Raw genomic sequence first — 21,040 nt, forward strand, 5'->3', positions numbered from 1 at the left:
AAACAGTGGCCTGTCAATACTCCTTTTGTCTTCCTTTGGCTCCAGTGACAAATTGGACATCTTCACTGTAAACAGCAACCATCTAAGCAGCCAATGTTTTAGTCATTTGCAAGTTTTGCTGAATTAATAGGCCTTACAATAATAATAGGTTGACATGATCCCTTACATTATGGTATGCATATTCTCTCCAAGCAGCAATGAGTCAGAAATAGAGGGACCGGCTGCTTTTTTCTAGAATCTTTGCCTCCCAATTTCTGACAAAGTGTCAACACCAAGGACCGGTGGCACAGTGGTTAGCACTGCTGCCTCACAGCACCAGGGACCTGGGTTCTATTCCCAGCCAGGAGAGTCAGCAAGTTCTCCCTGTGTCTGCGTGGGCTTCTCCGGTTTCCTTCCACAGTCCAAGAAACATGTTGGTTAGGTGTATTGGCCATGCAAAGTTCTCCCTACGACAGGCACCAGAGTGTGGCAACTAGGGGATTTTCAAAGTAATTTCATTGCTGTGTTAATATAAGCCTACTTGTGACGAATATGATGAATACTTTTAACATGATGCCTTCTTCCCTGCTCTGTGGACATTGGCAACCCCACTGAATATTTACAGCATTTTCAGTTTAAGTCTGGAGTTTTTCCATTTCTGTTTATGTAAAGATACTGACTGCGTGTTGCCTGGGACCTCTGCCAACAGCCGTTTCTCGAAAACCGAGGGACATTTATTTACACCAGAGACAACAAGACCAACTTACGTTTAAGCAGCACCTTCAATGCAGTAACTGCCCCCTTCGCAGGAGCAATATCAGCTGAAACCCTCTCCAAATTCATGAGTGCTGGGTCGCTAACTGTTACAGAAAAGCGGTTCGCAACCAGTTTCTTTTTGACCAAGTTGCCATCCATGATCTGAGTCCTGATTCTGCTTTCAGAGGTGGCGCGCTGGCACAGTGGTTAGCACTGTTGCCCCACAGTGCCAGGGACCCAGGTTCAGTTCTAGCTCAGGTCACCGTCTGTGTGGAGTTTGCACGTTCTCCCGTGGTTTTCCTCCGGGTGCTCCGGTTTCCTCTCACAGCTGTGCAGGTTAGGTTGACTGGCCATGCTAAATTGACCTTAGCGTCAGAGGGATTAACCGAGTAAATGTATGGGGTTACGGGAATAGGGCCTGGCTGGGGTTGTGGTCGGTACACTCTCGATGGGTCAAATGGCCATCTTCCGTACTGTACGGATTCTATGAGGAGAGCTCATTAAATCCATGGAGCTTCACCACAGACCTATGGCCCATTGTCCCACTGCCCGTATCAGATCTTCACATTCTGCTGTCGACCCTAACCCCATTTCCCTGAACGTGTGCAGAAGTGGTGAGTGAATAAACATCCAAGAATTTGCAGAGTTAATCGGTTATCACTGACCTTAAGGAGGCACAAAGTACTTCAATATGACTCATGAGAAAGCGCTTAGATGTACAGGATTGATGGAAGCACTGAGGGAGCTCTATTCTGTCAGATAGCTTATTTATTAATGTCACAGGTAGGCTTACTTTAACACTGTAACGAACTTGCCATGAAAATCCCCTAGTCGCCACACTCCGGTGGCGCCTGTTTGGGTGCACTGAGGGAGAATTTAGTATGGCCAATGCGCCTAACCAGCTCGTCTTTCCAACTGTGGGAGCAAACCGGAGCACCTGGGGAAAACCTATGCAGACACGTGCAGACTCCACACAGACCCAAGCCAAGGAATCGAACCCAAGTCCCTGTGGCGCTGTGAGGCAGCAGCGCTAACCACTTGCCACCTAAGTTAAGTTGAGCACCCCACCCCATTAATCCCATCATGTGGACGTCAATTTAATTTTGAAAGAGTCTGCGTGGGTTTCCTCTGGGTGCTCCAGTTTCCTCCCACAGTCCAAAGGTGTGCAGGCTAGGATTGGTCATGCTGAATTGCCCCTTGGTGTTCCAATATGTATAGATTAGATGGATTAGCCATGGTAAATGTGTGGGGTTAGGGGATAGTACGGGGGAAGGTACTCTGGGTAAGATGCTCTGTCAAAGAGTCAGTGCAGACTCAGTGGGCCAAATGGCCTCTTCTGCATTGTAGGGATTCTATGATTCTATGAGGTACCTTCTGCCTTTTGGGAAATAGGTATAAGGACTCCTGAGCTGATTATGTATGCACCTTCCATAGCCAACAAGTTCTGGCTTTGGACATAAACCCAGAGTATCTGATCCAGAGGTAGAGACACTGCCACTGAGCCACATGACTTCCCAGATGTCAACAATCCCAGGCACTATTGAACAAAGGGAATGGGAGATTACCTGGAGTCTGGGCCAACATTCATCCCTTAACATCACTAAAACAGGTTATCTGGTCATTATCTCAATGCTGCTTGTTTAGTGTAATCTGGCTGCTGCCTTTCTTCAATTTATAGAATCCTACATTGCAGAAGGAGGCCATTTGGCCCGTAGAGTCTGCATCGACCACAATCCCACCCAGGCCCTCTCCCCATAACCCCATGCATTTACCCTAGCTAATCCCCCTAACACCAAAGGGGACATAGCTTTAAATTGAGGGGTGACAATTGTAGGACGGATGTCAGAGGTAGGTTCTTTACTCAGAGGGTAGCAAGGGCATGGAATGCCCTGCCTGCAGCAGTTGTGGACTCGCCAACTTTAAGGGCGTTCAAATGGTCATTGGATAGACATATGGATAACATTGGAATAGTTTAAGTTAGAGGGTCATTAGATTCGTTCCACTGGCCGGCGCAACATCGAGGGCCAAAGGGCCTGTACTGCGCTGTAATGTTCTATGTTCTAAAGGCCAAGTTAGCACGGCCAATCCAACTAGCCCGCACATCTTTGGACTGTGGGTAGAAACCGGAGCGTCCGGAGGAAACCCGCGCAGACACGGGGAGAATGTGCAAACTCCACACAAACAGTAACCCGAGCCGGGAATCGAACCCTGGTCCGTGAAGCTGTGACGCAGCAGCGCTAACTACTGTGCCACTGTGAACATGCCTCCCTTCTGACTTTATGATACCGCCCGTAACATATTAACACAGCGACTGCACTTAAAAAGCACTTCATTAGCTGTACAGTGCTTCGGGACAATGTTAGGTTGCAAAAGATGCTCTCTGAAATGCAAATTCCTTCGCTTCTCTGTAACTTTATATGGGGACTCTGAAACTTGGCATACGTTTCCACGTCAGACCACAGAAAAACGCTCTAATGAGCAAGCCGACAAGAACTGATGTTATCAACCAAAGTAGGCTGAATAGAAAACCCACATAGCTTTTATAGTTTAACATTTCTTAAAAGTGGTCTTCCATCTCTTTAATGCACTGCATTAGATAAAATTAAGATAAAAGTCAGACAGGGAGATGCCAAGTTAACAGAAATGAATTGGGTCAAGTCCCAAATCACCCTTCTTTAACCCCCAAAAATTCGCATTTCAGAAGTTTGTGTAAAATGACCTGTTGTTGAATGACTGCCGAGTTTATGTAGTTCTACTATTTTGGATATTTTAAGGGATTGCTTGCTTTTGATGTATTTTGGCATCACACCATTAAAATATCACAAAGTGTTTATCACAGTGAAATGCTCCGTGAGGCATTGTGAATGGATATCGGAGAGTTTATCTACCACCAGCCACATGATCAATTGACGGTTAATCGGCTATCTTTACTGGTATTGATCGAATGTCGGACTTCCTCCCAGTCATACCATGGGACCTTTTAACCATTCTGCCTTAAAAGGCAGATCCGAGCGCAGCTCAACAGCTCATGCAGAGAGGGATGGAAAGATGGAATATGCCTCACTCCAGACTCAAAATATCACATCATCTGGGAAGAATTAGTCACCCTGAAAATTTATTTAAACTGCGCATCAGAGAGGCTGTGGAAACAGATACAAAAGTCAGGTTCAGAAGCAAACTGAAAACAAATCTATGATAAATTCCCTACTGCACAGAAGGAGGCCATTCGGCCCACTAAGTCTGCACTGGCTTTCTGAAAGAGCATCTTATCCTGGTCCACTCCCTGCCCTATCCCCGTAATCCGACACATTTATCCCACTAATTCTAATCCTAACCTGTGTGTCTTTGGAAGTTAAAGGGCAATTTAGCCTGACCAAACCACCTAACCTGCACATCTCTGAAAAGTCTGCAGAGGGATTTGGATAGGCTGAGCGAGTGGGCGAGGACCTGGCAGATGGAGTATAATGTTGGCAAGTGTGAGGTTATCCACTTTGGCAGAAATAATAGTAGGAGGGATTATTATTTAAAAGGCGAAAAGCTGCAGCGTGCTACGGTGTAGAGGGATCTGGGGGTCCTTGTGCACGAGTCTCAAAAACCCAGTCTGCAGGTGCAGCAGGTGATCAAGAAGGTGAATGGAATGTTGGCCTTTATAGCGAGGGGGATAGAATATAAAAGCAGGGAGGTCTTGCTGCAAGTGTACAGGGTACTGGTGAGGCCGCAGCTAGAGTACTGTGTGCAGTTCTGGTCGCCGCACTTGCGCAAGGATATATTGGCCTTGGAGGGAGTGCAGAGGAGGTTCACTCGGCTGATTCCAGAGATGAGGGGGTTGGACTATGAAGAGAGACTGAATAGACTGGGTCTGTACTCGTTGGAGTTTAGAAGGATGAGGGGGGTTCTTATAGAGATGTATAAGATAACGAAGGGGATGGATAGGGTAGAGGTAGAGAGATTCTTCCCGCTTAGAAAGGATAGCAGGACTAGAGGGCACAGCCTCAAGATAAGTGGGGGTGGGGGGGAGGATGCAGTTTAGATCGGAGTTGAGGAGGAACTTCTTCACTCAAAGGGTGGTGAATCTCTGGAGTTCTCTGCCCGTTGAAGTGGTGGAGGCTACCTCGCTAAATATATTTAAGTCACGGGTAGATAGGTTTTTGATAGACAAGGGAATTAAGGGTTATGGGGAGAAAGCAGGAAAGTGGAACTGATCCACTTCAGATCAGCCATGATCTTATTGAATGGCGGGGCAGGCTCGAAGGGCTAGATGGCCTACTCCTGCTCCTATTTCTTATGTTCTTATGTTTTTTGTAGGGCTATGGGGAAAGAGCAGAGCATGGGGTCCAGTCCTTTCAAAGAGGCACAATGGGCAAAAAGGTGCCTGTATGGTTGTGTGTGCACTACAGCATTCAATTATCACTGTCACAACTGCAAAAACAGGTCAAAGGCTAGAATTTCTGCAGCAACTAAGTCGCCTCCCAACTCCCCAAAGCCTGTGCACCATCTACAAGACACAAGTCAGGAGTGCAATGGAATACTCCCCACATGTCTGGATAAGTGCAGCTACAGCAACACTCAAGAAGCTCAACACCATCCAAGACAAGGCAGCCCACTTGATCAGAATAAGCATTCACTTGGTCAACCACCAACACGCAGTGGCAGCAATGATTCAATGAAGCAACGCCCTAAGGCTCCTTTCGCTGTACCGTCCAAACCCACAACCTCTAATATCTAGGAGGGCAAGGGCAGCGGATGGATGGGAAAACCATCACAAGTTCCCACCAAGCCACACACCATCTTGATTTGAAACTGGATCACCATTCCTTCACTGTCGCTAGGTCAAATCCTGGAATGCCCTCTCTAACAGCACGATGGGTTTATCTACACCACATGGACTGTAGTGATACAAGTATACTGCTCAACACTGCCTTCTCAAGGCTGTTACGGGCGAAGCAATGAACGCTGGCCTAGCCAGCAATGCTTGCATCCCATGGGAGAATAGAGAAAGCACAGACATCCAGACATATTTGGGTGGCACAGCGGTTAGCATTCTTGCCTCACAGCTCCAGGTGCCTGGGTCCAAATCCAGCCTTGGGTCACTCTCTGTGTGGAGCTTGCATGTTCTTCCCGTGTCTGCGTGGGTTTCCTCTGGGTGCTCCGGTTTCCTCCCATGGTCCAAGTGTGTGCAAGTTTGGTGGCCATGCTAAATTGCCCCTCAGCGTCCCAAAATGTGCACATTAGATGGGATTAGCAGGGTAAATGTGTAGGATTACGGTGATGGGATGGGGGTTGGGCCTGGGAAGACTACTGTTTTCGAGAGCTATTGCAGATTTGATGGGCCAAATGGTCTCTTCTGCACTGTAGGAATTCTATGATTAAGCTTTGTAATATTGTGTAGATCTTTTGTGATGTGATGACAGAGTTCTTGCCCTAACTGACTGCCATGGTTTAGCACTAAAATTTTTGTCTTCTTCATCCAAATCCTACATCAGATGTTGGACTGCAAAATCCAGGAAAATATTCCAGTGCAGTACTAATGGAGTGCTGTCGTACAGCTCAGACATTAAATTGAGGATCTGTCTGCCCTCGCAGGGATTTAACAAATGCCTATCATTACAAGATGAGGAGTTATCCTGGTCAATATTTACCCCTTGAATGCATTGCAATAACATCTTTGGGGCAAATTTTTCCATTTCATACACCCAGGAATCTTACTGGGTGAGAGGCGGAATATGGAAAATCCCTTTGACCATGGGTGGGATTTTCCGATTTCAGGGTGAGCATGGCGAGAAAATCATCGAATCACTACAGTGCAGAAGGAGACCATTCAGCCCATCGAGACTGCACCGACCACATTCCTACCCAGACCCTATCCCTTTCACCCCATGCATTTACCCTAGCTGGTTCTCCTGACACTAATGGACAATTTAGCATGGCCAATCCATCTAACTCGCACATCTTCGGACTGTAGGAGGAAACTGGAGCACCCGGAGGAAACCCACACAGACCTGGGGAGAACATACAGACTCCACACAGACAGTGACCCAAGCCAGGAATCGAACCTGGGTCCCTGGCGCCGTGAGGCAGCAGAGCGAACCATGTGCCACTGTGCCGCCCATCGTTTGAGATCACAATATCTAGAATTTATTTCCAAAGTGATACATCTCCCTCTGCTACTTAAATCTGAACAAGGAGATCTCCAAAAGTACAACAGGCACCTCAACTATAGTGGATTGGGGGAAAAAAAATTAAAAGATTTGATAGCAGACAGATAATAGTCTCGTAGTTTTAAAAAATGACATGGTCTATAACATTCCTCGAAGGTTAAAAAACCCAACAGGAAGGATGAATCAACTGTGCCAGATAAAAGAAGTCACATCAGATCAAAGGAAGACGTTTGTAAGATTGACTAAAAAGTAAGTCTGAGGCTTTGGAGCGAATTAGAATTCAGCGAAGGGGGGGGAGGGGTGAAGGAACTGAGAACGAAAGAGGAAGGAGGATAGGAACATAAGCCGGAGAAAACCATAACATTAGACTGCGAAAGCTTCTTTAGGTCTCTGAAAAGGGAAGGATCAGGAATAAATGTGGGTCCACTTCAAGCAGAGGACAGAGAATTTATGACGGAGAACAGGGGAAATGGCAGAGAAATGAAACCATTACATTCAGCTAGAATTTTCAAAGCGTCAGACTGAAAACCGGTGCCACTCTCCAGCTGCACAGCCCAGTCTTCACTCCCAGATCTTGATGTTCACTCCAGGTTGGCACAGGGACCAAGCAGTGCCAGGGGCCAGCGCCAGGGGTGGGGCCCTTCTGGGCTGCTCCATGGGAGGGTTTCCCCTAACGTTTGTGTTGGAGAGGGCTGATTCTTGTGAGAAGTAGAGTGCCCCTGAGACAGTGGTGGTGGGGGATGGGGGCGCAGGGGGGCAGGGGGAGTGGGGGGGGGGGGGTGTTGTTGGTTGAGGGGGGGGGTTGTTCCCCGATCTCTGTCGAGCTGGCCTTGCCCACCCAGCCAGACTGAGCGTAAAGTCAACCCTCTCATTCTTCAATGCAAGCTCAAAATCACCCCTATGATATCCGTTTTCACGGAGGAAGATACATAAAATCTCACAGAAATACCTAGAGTATTGTGCGCAATTTTGGTGTCCTTATCTGAGGAAGGATGCCCTTGCTATAGGCGGATGCCCTTGCTATAGGCGGAGTGCAGTGAAGGTTTACCAGGCTGATTTCTAAAATGGCAGGTCTGTCATAGGTGGATAGACTATGTCAGTTAAGACTATATTCATGGGGGTTTAGAAGAGTGAGATGGGATCTCACAGAAATTTATAAAATTCTAACAGAGTTAGACAGGGTAGATTCAGAAAGAATGGTCCCAATAGTGGGGGAATCCAGAACTAGGGGTCATAGTTTGAGGATAAAGGGTAAACCTTTTAGAACTGATGTGGGGAGAAATTTCTTCACCCAGAAGGCAGCGAATTCACTACCACAGAACGTAGTTGAGGCCAAAACGTTGTTTGATTTCAAAAATAAATCGCTCCTGGGGCTAAAAGTTTAAGGGATATGGGAGGAAGGGGGTATCAGGATATTGAATTGGATGATCAGCCATGTTCATAATGAATGTTGGAGCAGGCTCGAAGGGCCAAATGGCCTACTCCTGCTTCTAGTTTCTATAGTAAAAAGTCTGACAACACCAGGTTTTAGTCCAACCTATTTATTTGATAATATTCTCACTAGCTTTCGAGGGGACAGCCTCTTTGTCAGGTGAATGGAGAGTTCTGGCCTCAGACAGAGCATATAAAGCACAGACAGTTTAGAGATTACTGATTAAAATGCGAATCCTTACACCTAACCTGCTGTTCAAGACCTGAAGTGGCTGACAATGTGAGTGGTAGGAGCACTGATCACAGTTTAAAGAGATGTGTATTGTCTCCAGACAGTACAGTAAGTGAGGTTTTGCAAACCCAGGCAAGTCACGGGGGTTACAGATAGTGCGACATGAACCCAAGATCCCTGTTGAGACCGTCCTCATGTGTGCGGAACTTGGCTATCAGTCTCTGCTCAGCGACTCTGCGCTGTCGTGTGTCGTGAAGGCCGCCTTGGAGAATGCTTACCCGAAGGTCAGAGGCTGAATGCCCGTGACCACTGAAGTGTTCGCCAACAGGAAGGGAACAGTCTTGCCTGGTGACTGTCGAGCGATGTTCATTCATCCGTTGTCGTAGCGTCTGCATGGTCTCCCCAATGTACCATGCTTCGGGACATCCTTTCTTGCAACGTATCAGGTAGACAATGTTGGCCGAGTTGCAAGAGTATTTACCTTGTACCTGGTGGATGGTATTCTCACGTGTGATGATGGTGTCCATGTCGATGATCCGGCATGTCTTGCAGAGGTTGCTGTGACAGGGTTGTGTGGTATTGTGGTCACTGTTCTCCTGAAGGCTGGGTAGTTTGCTGCGAACAATGGTCTGTTTGAGGTTGTGTGGTTGTCTGAAAGCAAGAAGTGGGGGTGTGGGGATGGCCCTGGCGAGATGTTCGTCTTCATCAATGATATGTTGAAGACTCCGGAGAAGATGTCGTAGCTTCTCCGCTCCGGGGAAGTACTGGACGACGAAGGGAACTCTGTCCACTGTGTCCCGTGTTTGTCTTCTGAGGAGATCGGTGCGGTTTTTCGCTGTGGCGCATCGAAACTGCCGATCTATGAGTCGAGCACCATATCCTGTTCTTACGAGGGCATCTTTCAGGGTCTGGAGGTGTCTGTCACGATCCTCCTCATCTGAGCAAATCCTGTGTATACGGAGGGCTTGTCCATAGGGAATGGCTTCTTTAACATGTTTAGGGTGGAAACTGGAGAAGTGGAGCATTGTGAGATTGTCTGTGCAAGCCCACAGACCGCAAAAACCGCACCGATCTCCTCAGAAGACAAACACGGGACACAGTGGACAGAGTTCCCTTCGTCGTCCAGTACTTCCCCGGAGCGGAGAAGCTACGACATCTTCTCCGGAGTCTTCAACATATCATTGATGAAGACGAACATCTCGCCAGGGCCATCCCCACACCCCCACTTCTTGCTTTCAGACAACCACACAACCTCAAACAGACCATTGTTCGCAGCAAACTACCCAGCCTTCAGGAGAACAGTGACCACAATACCACACAACCCTGTCACAGCAACCTCTGCAAGACATGCCGGATCATCGACATGGACACCATCATCACACGTGAGAATACCATCCACCAGGTACAAGGTAAATACTCTTGCAACTCGGCCAACATTGTCTACCTGATACGTTGCAAGAAAGGATGTCCCGAAGCATGGTACATTGGGGAGACCATGCAGACGCTACGACAACGGATGAATGAACATCGCTCGACAGTCACCAGGCAAGACTGTTCCCTTCCTGTTGGCGAACACTTCAGTGGTCACGGGCATTCAGCCTCTGACCTTCGGGTAAGCATTCTCCAAGGCGGCCTTCACGACACACGACAGCGCAGAGTCGCTGAGCAGAGACTGATAGCCAAGTTCCGCACACATGAGGACGGTCTCAACAGGGATCTTGGGTTCATGTCGCACTATCTGTAACCCCCGTGACTTGCCTGGGTTTGCAAAACCTCACTTACTGTACTGTCTGGAGACAATACACATCTCTTTAAACTGTGATCAGTGCTCCTACCACTCACATTGTCAGCCACTTCAGGTCTTGAACAGCAGGTTAGGTGTAAGGATTCGCATTTTAATCAGTAATCTCTAAACTGTCTGTGCTTTATATGCTCTGTCTGAGGCCAGAACTCTCCATTCACCTGACAAAGAGGCTGTCCCCTCGAAAGCTAGTGAGAATATTATCAAATAAATAGGTTGGACTAAAACCTGGTGTTGTCAGACTTTTTACTGTGTTTACGCCAGTCCAACACCGGCATACCCACATCATGTCTAGTTTCTATGACAGGGGACTTGTGAAATGAGGAATTGAAAGACGTTAGTATTAATACAGAGGTGGTACTGAATGAATAAGTGGGTTGGTAAAAGCCTGAGACCAGATGAGCTACATACCTTGGTGTTCCAGATAGTGTACGTACTGATGGCTATCTTTCAGGATTCTACAGATTCTGAAAAGGTTCTTACAAATGTAGCAAATGCAAGGCAAGTCCATTCAAAAGTCTGACAGCAGCAGGGAAGATGCTGCTCTTGAGTCGGTTGGCATGTGACCTCAGACTTTGGTATCTTTTTCCCAAAGGAAGAAGGCGGAAGAGAGAATGTCTGGGTGCATGGGATCCTTAATTATGCTGGCTGCTTTGCCGAGGCAGTGGGAAGTGTAGACAGGGTCAATGGATGGGAGGTTGGTTTGCGTGATGGATTGGGCTACATTCATGACCTTTTGCAGTTTCTTGCAATCTTGGGCAGAGCAGGAGCCCATACCAAGCTGTGATACAACCAATAAGAATGTCTTCTATTGTGCATCTGTAAAAGTTGGTGAGAGTCATGGCTGGCATGCCAAATTTCCTTAGTCTTCTGAGAAAATAGAGGTGTTGGTGGGTTTTCTTAACTATAGTGTTGCCATGGGGGGACCAGAACAGGTTGTTGGTGATCTGGACACCTAAAAAAATTAATGCTCTTGATCCTTTCTACTTTGTCCCCATTGATGTAAACAGGGGCACGTTCTCCTTTACACTTCCTGAAGTCGATGCCAATCTCCTTCATTTTGTTGACATTAAGGGAGAGGTTATTGTTGTCACACCAGTTCACCAAATTCTCTACCTCATTCCTGTACTCTGTCTCATCATTGTTTGCAATCCGACCCATTACAGAGTGCTGTCAGCAAACTTGTAATGCTCCAAAGTCAAAAATACCACAGCGCAAAAGCGAACAATGTTCTTCAGGCTGCTGTGTTTTGAGAATTAACATTGGTCTGCATTTCTTTTTGAACAGTAAGAAATCTCACAACACCAGGTTAAAGTCCAACAGGTTTATCCCTGGTAATGTAAATGGGTTCCCTGGTAATGTAAATGGGTATAGTATGATAATGTTTTTTCTCTTTTCATTCACAGGTTTTAAGTCGGTCCACCTTGTGGCCAACGAGGGGCATACACGCGATGGGTCGTACTGGGGCTGCTCTTGGTTGTTCGAGATTGGCCTAGTGCTTCATGTCGTTAGTGTGTGCCTAAACTGGACAAGATACTGGGCAAGACGACAGCTCAGTGACTATCGCTGAGTGCTGTGCAGACACATGGATTTGGGCCGGTGTCTGTGGGAGTTTGCGCATTCTCCCCGTGCTTGCGTGGGTTTTCTCCGGGTGCTCCGGTTTCCTCCCACACCCCAAAGATGTGCTGTTAGGCTGATTGGCAGGAATAAATTGTCCCTAAATCAGTTTCCCTCAATCTGGATGGCCATAAAACATTAGACAGGGGTCGTGGGTAGAGAGGCGGACTGGTGGTGTTGAGATGGCGGCGCGGGCTCGCTGGGCCGAAGGGCCTGTTTCCCGGGCTGATTTTGTTCTTTGTTCTTTGTTCTTCCTATTTGGTGGCACAAGCCACAAGCTTTTGGAGCACCGCCCCTTCATTAGGTGAGTGATGAAGAGGCAGCACTTTGAAAATTTATGGCTCGTGCTACCAAATAAACCTGTTGGACTTTAACTTGGTGTTGTGAGATTTCTTACTGTGCTTACCCTAGTCCAACACTGGCATCTCCACATCATTTCTTTTTGAAACCAGTGTACTCGATTTAACTCTGGGAGAAGTCTGGCCAGAGTTAATTGTTTTCTGGTGGATACAGAAGGGATCAGAACTGTGGAACCTGGGCTCAAGCCCCGAGATCAGCCAAGGTTTTAATCATCACACTTTCAGTGGGGAGACACTGTCAACAACAGGAGTGAAGCAGCTGCCAAGGGAGCCAAAATCTACACAGAGTCGATAAATTTATCTTGTGAATCAGTGTGGCAGCCGCACACATTGACAGATTGATGGTTTCTAACCCAATTATTTTTAATACAAATATTATTTATATTATAAACTTGTTGGAGTTGTCCAAGTAAGGCCACACTTGGACCACCGTGCAGAGTTCTGGTCACTCTATTATAGAAAGGATGTTATTAAATCAGAAAGGGTACAGAAAAGGTTAACTAGGATGCTACCAGGACTTGATGGTTTGAGTTATAAGGAGAGGCTGGACAGACTGGGACTTTTTTCTTCGGAGCGTAGGAGGCTTAGGGGTGATCTTATAGAGATTTATAAAATAATGAGGGGCACAGATCAGCTAGGTAGTCAATATCTTTTCCCAAAGGTAGGGGAATGTAAAATTAGAGGGCATAGGTTTAAGGTGAGAGGAGAGAGGGATAAAAGGGTCCAGAGGGGCAATTTTTTTCCCACAGAGGGTGGTGCGTATCTGAAATGAATTGCCAGATGCAGTAGTAGAGGTTGGTACAATTTTGCCTTTTAAAAAGCATTTAAACACTTACATGGGTAAGATGGCTGAAGAGGGATATGGGTCTAATGCGGGCAATTGGGACTAGCTTAGGGGTTAAAAAAACAGTGGCATAGACAAGCTGGGCCGAGGGGCCTGTTTCCATGCTGTAAATCTCTATGACTGCATGACTAATTTGCAGCACATAAGGAGGCCACTCAGCCCATCTAATTCATGCAGGTGTTCATGCCCCTTGAGTCATTGCCAAACTGGCCACTGGCTGTTTGCAATGATCTCTTCAGCTTAAAGAATAGTTGACCCCTATCTTTCACCTCTTATTGTGAATTTGTTCACCCACACAGATCTACTTGCGTATCCAATTGTGAGTCATGTCCTCAAAAGCTCACTCCATGATTTAGCACATGCCAGTGCTTAATTTCGACCACACACACAAGTGTAAGTGCACCACTGACTCATTTTACTTGACAGAGAACTAGTGAGACCACATCTGGATCACTGCGTACAGCATTGCTCATCTTATTCAAGGGTGTAAATGTGTGGGAAGCAGTTCAGGGAAGGTTTTAGCAGACTAACACCTGCAACGGATATTGTCTTGTGGACAAAGACTGGATAGAACGGGGCATGTATCTGCTGGGGTTTAGAATGAGTTTAAGAGGAAAGAAGTGAATATACTGTAGCCCAGTTTGCAGATGACACAAAAATAGGTGGAAAGGCAAGCTGTGAGAGGGATACAAACAGTTCGCAAAGAGATATTGATAGGTTAAATAAGTGGGAAAAAAGTTTGACAAATGGAGTATAATGTGGGGAAAATGTGAAGTTGTTCATTTTGGAAAGGAGAACAAAAGGACAGAGTATTATTTAAATGGAGAAAAAACTGCAGGACACAAAGGGGCTTGGGGGTACTTATGCACAAACACAGAAAGCTAGCTCACAGGCATAGCAGGTAATCAAGTAGGGTAATGGAATAAGAAATAGGAGCAGGAGTAGGCCATCCAGCCCCTCGAGCCTGCCCCGCCATTCAATAAGATCATGGCTGATCTGTTGTGGCTCAGTTCCACTTTCCCGCCCTCTCCCCATAACCCTTAATCCCCTCTCTTATCAAAAACCCATCAACCCGCTTCTTAAAAATATTTAGCGAGGCAGCCTCCACCACTTCAACGGGCAGAGAATTCCAGAGATTCACCACCCTTTGAGTGAAGAAGTTCCTCCTCAACTCCGTTCTAAACCGCCCCCCCTTTATCTTGAGGCTGTGCCCCCTAGTCCTACTGTCTTTTCTGAGCGGGAAGAGTCTCTCCACCTCTATCCTATCCATCCCATTCATCATCTTATACGTCTCAATGAGATCTCCCCTCATTCTTCTAAACTCTAACGAGTACAAGCCTAGTTTATTCAGCCTCTCCTCATAGCTCAACCCCCTCAACTCCGGTATCAGCCTAGTAAACCTCCTCTGCACTCCCTCCAAGGCCAAAATATCCTTGCGCAGGTGCGGCGCCCAAAACTGCACACAGTACTCCAGCTGCGGCCTCACCAATGCCCTATACAGCTCTTATTTCAAGGGGGTTGAAGTTTAAGAGTAGGGAAGTCATGCTGCAACTGCACAAGGTAGTGGTGGAGTGCTGTGAGCAGTTTTGGTCCCCTTATTTAAGAAAGTGAGCTTTTGAAGACATGTATTGCAATTGGATACACAAATAGATCCGGGCGGGTGAACAGATTCACAATAAAAGGGTTCACGAAAGATAGGGATTAACTATTCTTTAAGCTCATGCAATCATTGCAAACAGCAAGTGGCCAGTTTGGCGATGACTCAAGGGGAATTAACACCTGCATGAATTAGATGGGCTGAGTGGCCTATTTGTGTGCTGCAAATTAGTCATGCGCTCATACAGTCATGGAGGTTTACAGCATGGAAACAGGCCCTTCAGCCCAACTTGTCCATGCTGTTGTTTTTTTAACCCCTAAGCTAGTCCCAGTTGCCTGCGTTTGACCCATATCCCTCTTCAGCCATCTTACCCATGTAATTGTCTAACCACTTTTTAAAAGGCAAAATTGTACCCACCTGCATCTGGCAACTTGTTCCAGACACTCACCACCCACTGTGAGAAAAAATTGCCCCTCTGGACCCTTTTGTATCTCTCCCCTCTCACCTTAAACCTAAGCCCTCTAGTTTTAGATTCATTGGAGACAGTTCAGAGAAGGATATCCCTGAAATGGAGGGATCGTCTTCTGAGGAAAGGTTAAACTCACTGGAATTTGGAAGAATGAGAGGTGATCTCATTGAAACATATCGGATTCTTAAGGGGCTTGACAGGGCAAATGCTGTGAGATGTTCCCCCTCATAGGAGAGACTAGGACCAGAGGGCAAAGTCTGAGCATAAAGGGATGCCAATTTAAGACTGAGATGTAGAGGAATTTCTTCTCTCAGAGGGTTGTGAGTCTTTGGAACTCCTTACCACAGAGAGCAGTGGGGACAGAGTCTTTGTGTATATTTAAGGATGAGATAGATTTTTGATCAGTAATGGGATCAAGGATTACAAACAAAAGGGCAGGAAAGTGAACGTGTGAAATGTTGAACTGGTCATGATCCTACTGAATGGCGAAGCAGGCTTGAGGGGCCGAATGGCTTACTCCTGTTCCTGTTTCTTATAGTCTTACAGTCCTAAGGGAAAACTTAATTGAAATATATAAGATCATGAGGAGTCTTGACAGGGTGGATGTGGAGAAGATGTTTCCTCTTGTGGAAGAATCGAGAACTAGGGGTCACTGTTTAAAAATAAGGGACCCTGGCACTGTGAGGCAGCAGTGCTAACCACTGTGCCACTGTGCTGCCCCTTCAGGATATACGTAAATTATTGTGTTTCCTCCACATAACTTTGACATATTGGAGAGGTCTTTCAAGGTTTTTATAAGCACATTTTATTTACATAGTACTAAATATATGTATTTATAAAATATATATATAAAATGTGCATATAATATACATTATACATATATTTTACACCTCTGCAGCCAAATGTGCAGCTGAGAAATAGAAAGGTACAAAACTCAGGTAATGTGTTATTGGAGATAACAAGATTGTTATTGGTGCAAATAGGACTGAACCCTGAAAGACTGTCACAAACTCAGGAACAAAGACACAAGCTCATGAACAGAAGAGAAAAAAAGGACAAAGTTTTTCAATGAAATGGCTTTACCATGCGGAATACACTGCCTGAGGGAGTCAGCAAAAGCAGTTGCGTGTAAATTGGATCAATGTTTAAGCAAGTGGGCAATTAAGGGTACAGACACATCTTATAATGCAGTCCCTTTAGGTGGAGTCAGTAGCATATTAGTACTGTCACTGCAGTCGTAACCCAGATGTGGAGATGCCAGCACAGGACTGGGGTAAACACAGTAAGAAGTCTCACAGTACCAGGTTAAAGTCCAACAGGTTTATTTGGTGGTAAAACCCACACGCTTTCAGAACGCTGATCCTTCACCAGGTGAGTGGAGAGTTCTGCTCACAAACAGGGCATATAAAGACACAAACTCAATTTACAAAATAATGGTTGGAATGTGAGTCTTTTCAGGTAATCAAGTCTTAAAGGTACATACAATGAGTGGAGGGGGGGCAGTGGTTAAGCACAAGTTATAGTGATGTGTATTGTCTCCAGCCAGGAACATTAGTGAGATTTTGCAAGCCCAGGCAAGTCGCGCCCGAAAGCTAGTGGCTTGTGCTACCAAATAAACCTGTTGGACTTTAACCTGGTGTTGTGAGACTTCTTACTGTAGTATCCAGAGCCAGGGCTAATGCTCTGGGGACATAGGTTCAAATCCTACTATGATGGAATTTAAATTCAATACCTCCAGAATATAAAGCTAGTCTCAATGTTGGCAACATTCACTGATTGTTGTAAAATCCCATTTATATTTGCGGGAAGGAAAGCTGTCATCCTTGCCTGGTTTGGTCCTATGGGCAACTCCACTCTAAAGTATTGTGGTTGACTCTTAAATGCCCTCTGAAATGGCCTAGCCACCCAGTCAGTTCAAGGGCAATTAGGGATGAGTAACAAATCCCCATCAACAAACGGGACTGCACAGTAGCACAGTGGTTAGAACTGCGCCAGGGGCCTAGGTTCAATTTCTGGCTTGGGTCACTGTCTGTGTGGAATTTGCATGTTCTCCCCATATCTGCATGGGTATCCTCTGGGTGCTCCAGTTTCCTCCCACATTCTGAAAGACATGCCGGTTAGGTGCATTGACCCGAACAGGTGCCGGAGTGTAGTGACTAGGGAAATTTCACAGTAATTTCATTGTAGTGTTAATGTAAGCCTATAGAACCATAGAACCATAGAAACCCCGCAGTGCAGAAGAAGACCAGTCGGACAATCCCACTTAGGCCCTAACACCGTAACCCCACCTATATACTCCGCTAATCCCTCTAACCTACACATCCTGGAATACCAAGGGGTAATTTAGTACGGCCAATGCACCTAACCAGCATGTCTTTCCAACTATTAACACAGTGGACAGATAAATTTTACACATTAGAATTAACCAGTGATGGTAAATATTTAGAAAGCAAACAGATAATATAATTGAGATTGCTTACCAGGAATGGACCCCAACAAATGCAGGAGACACACATGATTGTCACTAACTGGACCAACATTTCTATATGGTGGGATTTTCCTCGTCTGTGGGGTTTGCTCTTGACTCGAGCTCTCACCAGAGTCACGCCACTGATGGTATTGCACAGAAAGGAAGTACCAAGGGCAGTCAATCCAGAAGAAGAGAATAGGAGCAGAATTCCTTTTTCTATCCCAGATTTAATGTTGCTTGTTTTCAGAAAACACCAGGTGTGAGTGCACTGAATTTCATATGTCCCAAAGCCAGTGAAGGGGAGTAAAGCGACGCCGAGTGCAAATAGCCATGTACCACCCAGGATAAACATGGCACGGTGGGCAGTCACCTTGGCCGAATGTAGAAGAGGTTGTGTGATGCCCAAGCACCGCTCAATTGCCATGACACTTCCCAGGAACAAGGCTGAAAGGCCAAAGAAAACCATGCAGGTTCCTAGAAATGGACAAAGTTGCCCTGAAGGGTCAATCTTTTCCCAGTTCTTCTCCAGCACATAAACCCTGATTGTTATGGCTCCATTGATGATGTGCCCCAAGCAATCAGTAAAAACCAGTCCACTGGCAAACAGCAGGAAGGACGCCCTCCATTTCTGTCTGAACCTCTTGTAGGTTTTCACAAGAATGGCCAAGGCGATGCAATTCGATAGCACCCCGATGGTCATGAATACAACTGGAATGTGAACCACTCCCAGTTGAGCGACACAACAATCAACGGTCGCGTTGGGGGTCGGTTCAGTCGTGTTGTTACAGGTGGTAGACATTGTGCAGGAGAGGCCCATTCATGATATCTCCTGCCAGTACGCTGGCCTGCAATCAAGACAAGACATTAAGCAAGGTTTCCTTTCCACAATAGACTCACAGAAAATGAGATTAGACATGGGCAGGGATCATAAACCAGCAGCGTCACAGTGAAGAGGCAAAGACTGTGACTTTGCTTTTCCCAATCAATGCAAGTTAGGGTTAGGGTTATATCTACTGTGAGTATAGGGTTAAGGTTATATATAGTCTGAGTATAGGGTTAGGGTTATATATAGTCTGAGTATAGGGTTAGGGTTATATAAAGTATCAATATAAAGTTAGAGTTAAGGTTATATATTTTATTAGTATAGGGTTAGGGTTATACATAGTATTAGTGTCGGGTTAGGGTTAAGGTTATATATAGTCTGAGTGTAGGGTTAGGGTTATATATAATATTAGTATGAAGTTAGGGTTATATATATATTAGTATAGCATTAGGATTATATGTAGTATTAGGGGAATTATGGTTCCTCAGAGACAGAGAGATTAGTATTAGTATTAAGGGAATTAAGAGTTATGGGGAGCAGCCGGATAAGTGGAACTGAACCCACTATCAGATCAGCCATGATCTTCTTGAATAGCGGAGCAGGCTCGAGGGGCCAGATGGCCTATTCCTGCTCCTATTTCTTATGTTCTTATATTAGTATAGAGTTCGGGTTATATATAGTATTAGTATAAGGTTTGGGTTATATATATTATTGGTATAGGATTAGGATTAGGATTATACATAGTATTAGTGTAGGGTTAGGGTTATATATAGTATTAGTATGAGGTTAGGATAATATACAGTATTAATATAGGGCTAGAGTTATATATAGTATCAATATATGGTTAGGGTTATATATAGTATCAATATATGGTTAGGGTTAGGGTTATATATAGTATCAATATATGGTTAGGGTTATATATGGTATTAATATGGGGTTTGGGTTATATGTAGTATTAGTATAAGGTTAGTTTTAGGGTTAGTATTATATATAAATATATTATATGTATATAGGACTGGTTATCTGAATCACCACCACAAACCCATGCCTTGGCATATGCCTAAGGGTTTCGATTCATGCAATAACAACACCCTGAAAATATGAATTAATATGAACCAACAGTCATCGAACGGAAAGATAATCAGTTCCAGAACAATTTTGAACTAAGCAATAAGAAATTAAATTGGCTGTGAAGGAAGTAAACAAGCAGGCATGTGTGAAATGGTAAACATTCAATTTGAAATGCTTTTTCCAACAACAGAAACGCAGGCTGTGGGTTATTAAATAATAACTCAGCCTATCTGCCAACGTTAATTCAAAACAGACCTAGACCTAGCTACCATCTAGTTAGCAATGTTTGGGTTTAAAAGACAGGGTATTATTTTAATCATAAAATCTATACAGTGCAAAAGGAGGCCATTCAGCCCATCGAGTCTGCACTGACCACAGTCCCACCCAGTCCCTATGCCCATAACCGCTCCTATTTATCCTAATCCCCTGACACTAGGGTCAATTTAGTACAGCCAATCAACCTAATTTGCACATCTCTAATTTTCTATTATTTTGCTGGAAGTACGGAGATAAGTGTGTGCGTAATTGTATATGTGAATGTGCCTGTGTGTGCTCCTAACTGTGTGCTTCTGAGAGTGTGTTTCTGTGTATGTGTGTGGGTTTCTCTGTGTCTATGTGTTTGTGTGTATGTTTCTCTGTTCACATGTGTGTGTTTCTGTGTCTGTGCTTCTGTGTGTGTGTGTTTGTGTGTGGTTGTTTGTGTGTCTCTGTGTGTGTGTTTCTGGGTGTTTGTGTGTGTGTTACCCTGGTTTGGACAGTATTCTCTCGGTTCTTAGTGCGGAATCTGGGGAAATCTCACAGGCAAAAGTGAACGCTTTTCTCAGAGACAGAGAGATCTGCAGCCACGTCCACACACTCTCGCCGGTCACCGGCGTCCCGGGTGAATCTGTGCGCGGTTTTAACAGAAACCCGTTTTAAAACAGACGTCTAAATCGGGACAGAAAGACATTCTCTTATTTCAAATCAATTTCCTGCACAAATTATTCTCCTAAAGCTAATTTAAAATGATTCGCCGATCTTGTTCGTATTAATCTTTCTGAAGACACCGCCTGATAAGTTTTACAATTTATTTCAACTTTCTTAAAACTCGTACAACAGAAAAAGGACTTACTTTTACATTGCGTACGGGCTGACAGGTCGGAGAGGGGAGCTCAGTGGGATTTGCAAGCGCTGTCTGCTCCCAGCATGTTCAGGACCTGTCACCCACACTCTCATTTCACTTGGAGGATGTGCCCGACACCGGAGCCAACAAATTGCAAAGACCGCCCCGTTACCCTGGTGACTGCTTAACCCCGCCACTTGTTACAGCCAAATTAGGTACTGGGAGTAAAAGATTTAATGTCCCGGAGGCATTGAGAGACACGGAAGCCTCCAGTAAACCTGCAGCACCCGCTCAACATAGCACCATAGAAAATAGATGCAGGAGGAGGCCA

General features: G+C 45.5%; 1 protein-coding gene across 1 annotated transcript in view; it reads right to left on the reverse strand.

The window, feature by feature from the left end:
* The window catches only part of LOC145348295 (prostaglandin F2-alpha receptor-like), a 39,817-nt gene extending 19,007 nt beyond the window's left edge, over nucleotides 1-20,810 (reverse strand). The window contains exons 1-2 of the mRNA XM_080196498.1: nucleotides 20,719-20,810; nucleotides 17,724-18,558 (exon numbers count right to left, since the gene is read on the reverse strand). Coding sequence (XP_080052624.1) covers nucleotides 17,724-18,530 — 807 coding nt within the window. The 5' untranslated portion in view covers nucleotides 18,531-18,558; nucleotides 20,719-20,810. The remainder of the gene's footprint in view (nucleotides 1-17,723; nucleotides 18,559-20,718) is intronic.
* Nucleotides 20,811-21,040: the final 230 nt, after the last annotated feature.

This window comes from Carcharhinus amblyrhynchos, chromosome 9 (genome assembly GCF_965287045.1).
Source record: "Carcharhinus amblyrhynchos chromosome 9, sCarAmb.v2.hapA, whole genome shotgun sequence".
Lineage (NCBI taxonomy): Eukaryota > Metazoa > Chordata > Chondrichthyes > Carcharhiniformes > Carcharhinidae > Carcharhinus > Carcharhinus amblyrhynchos.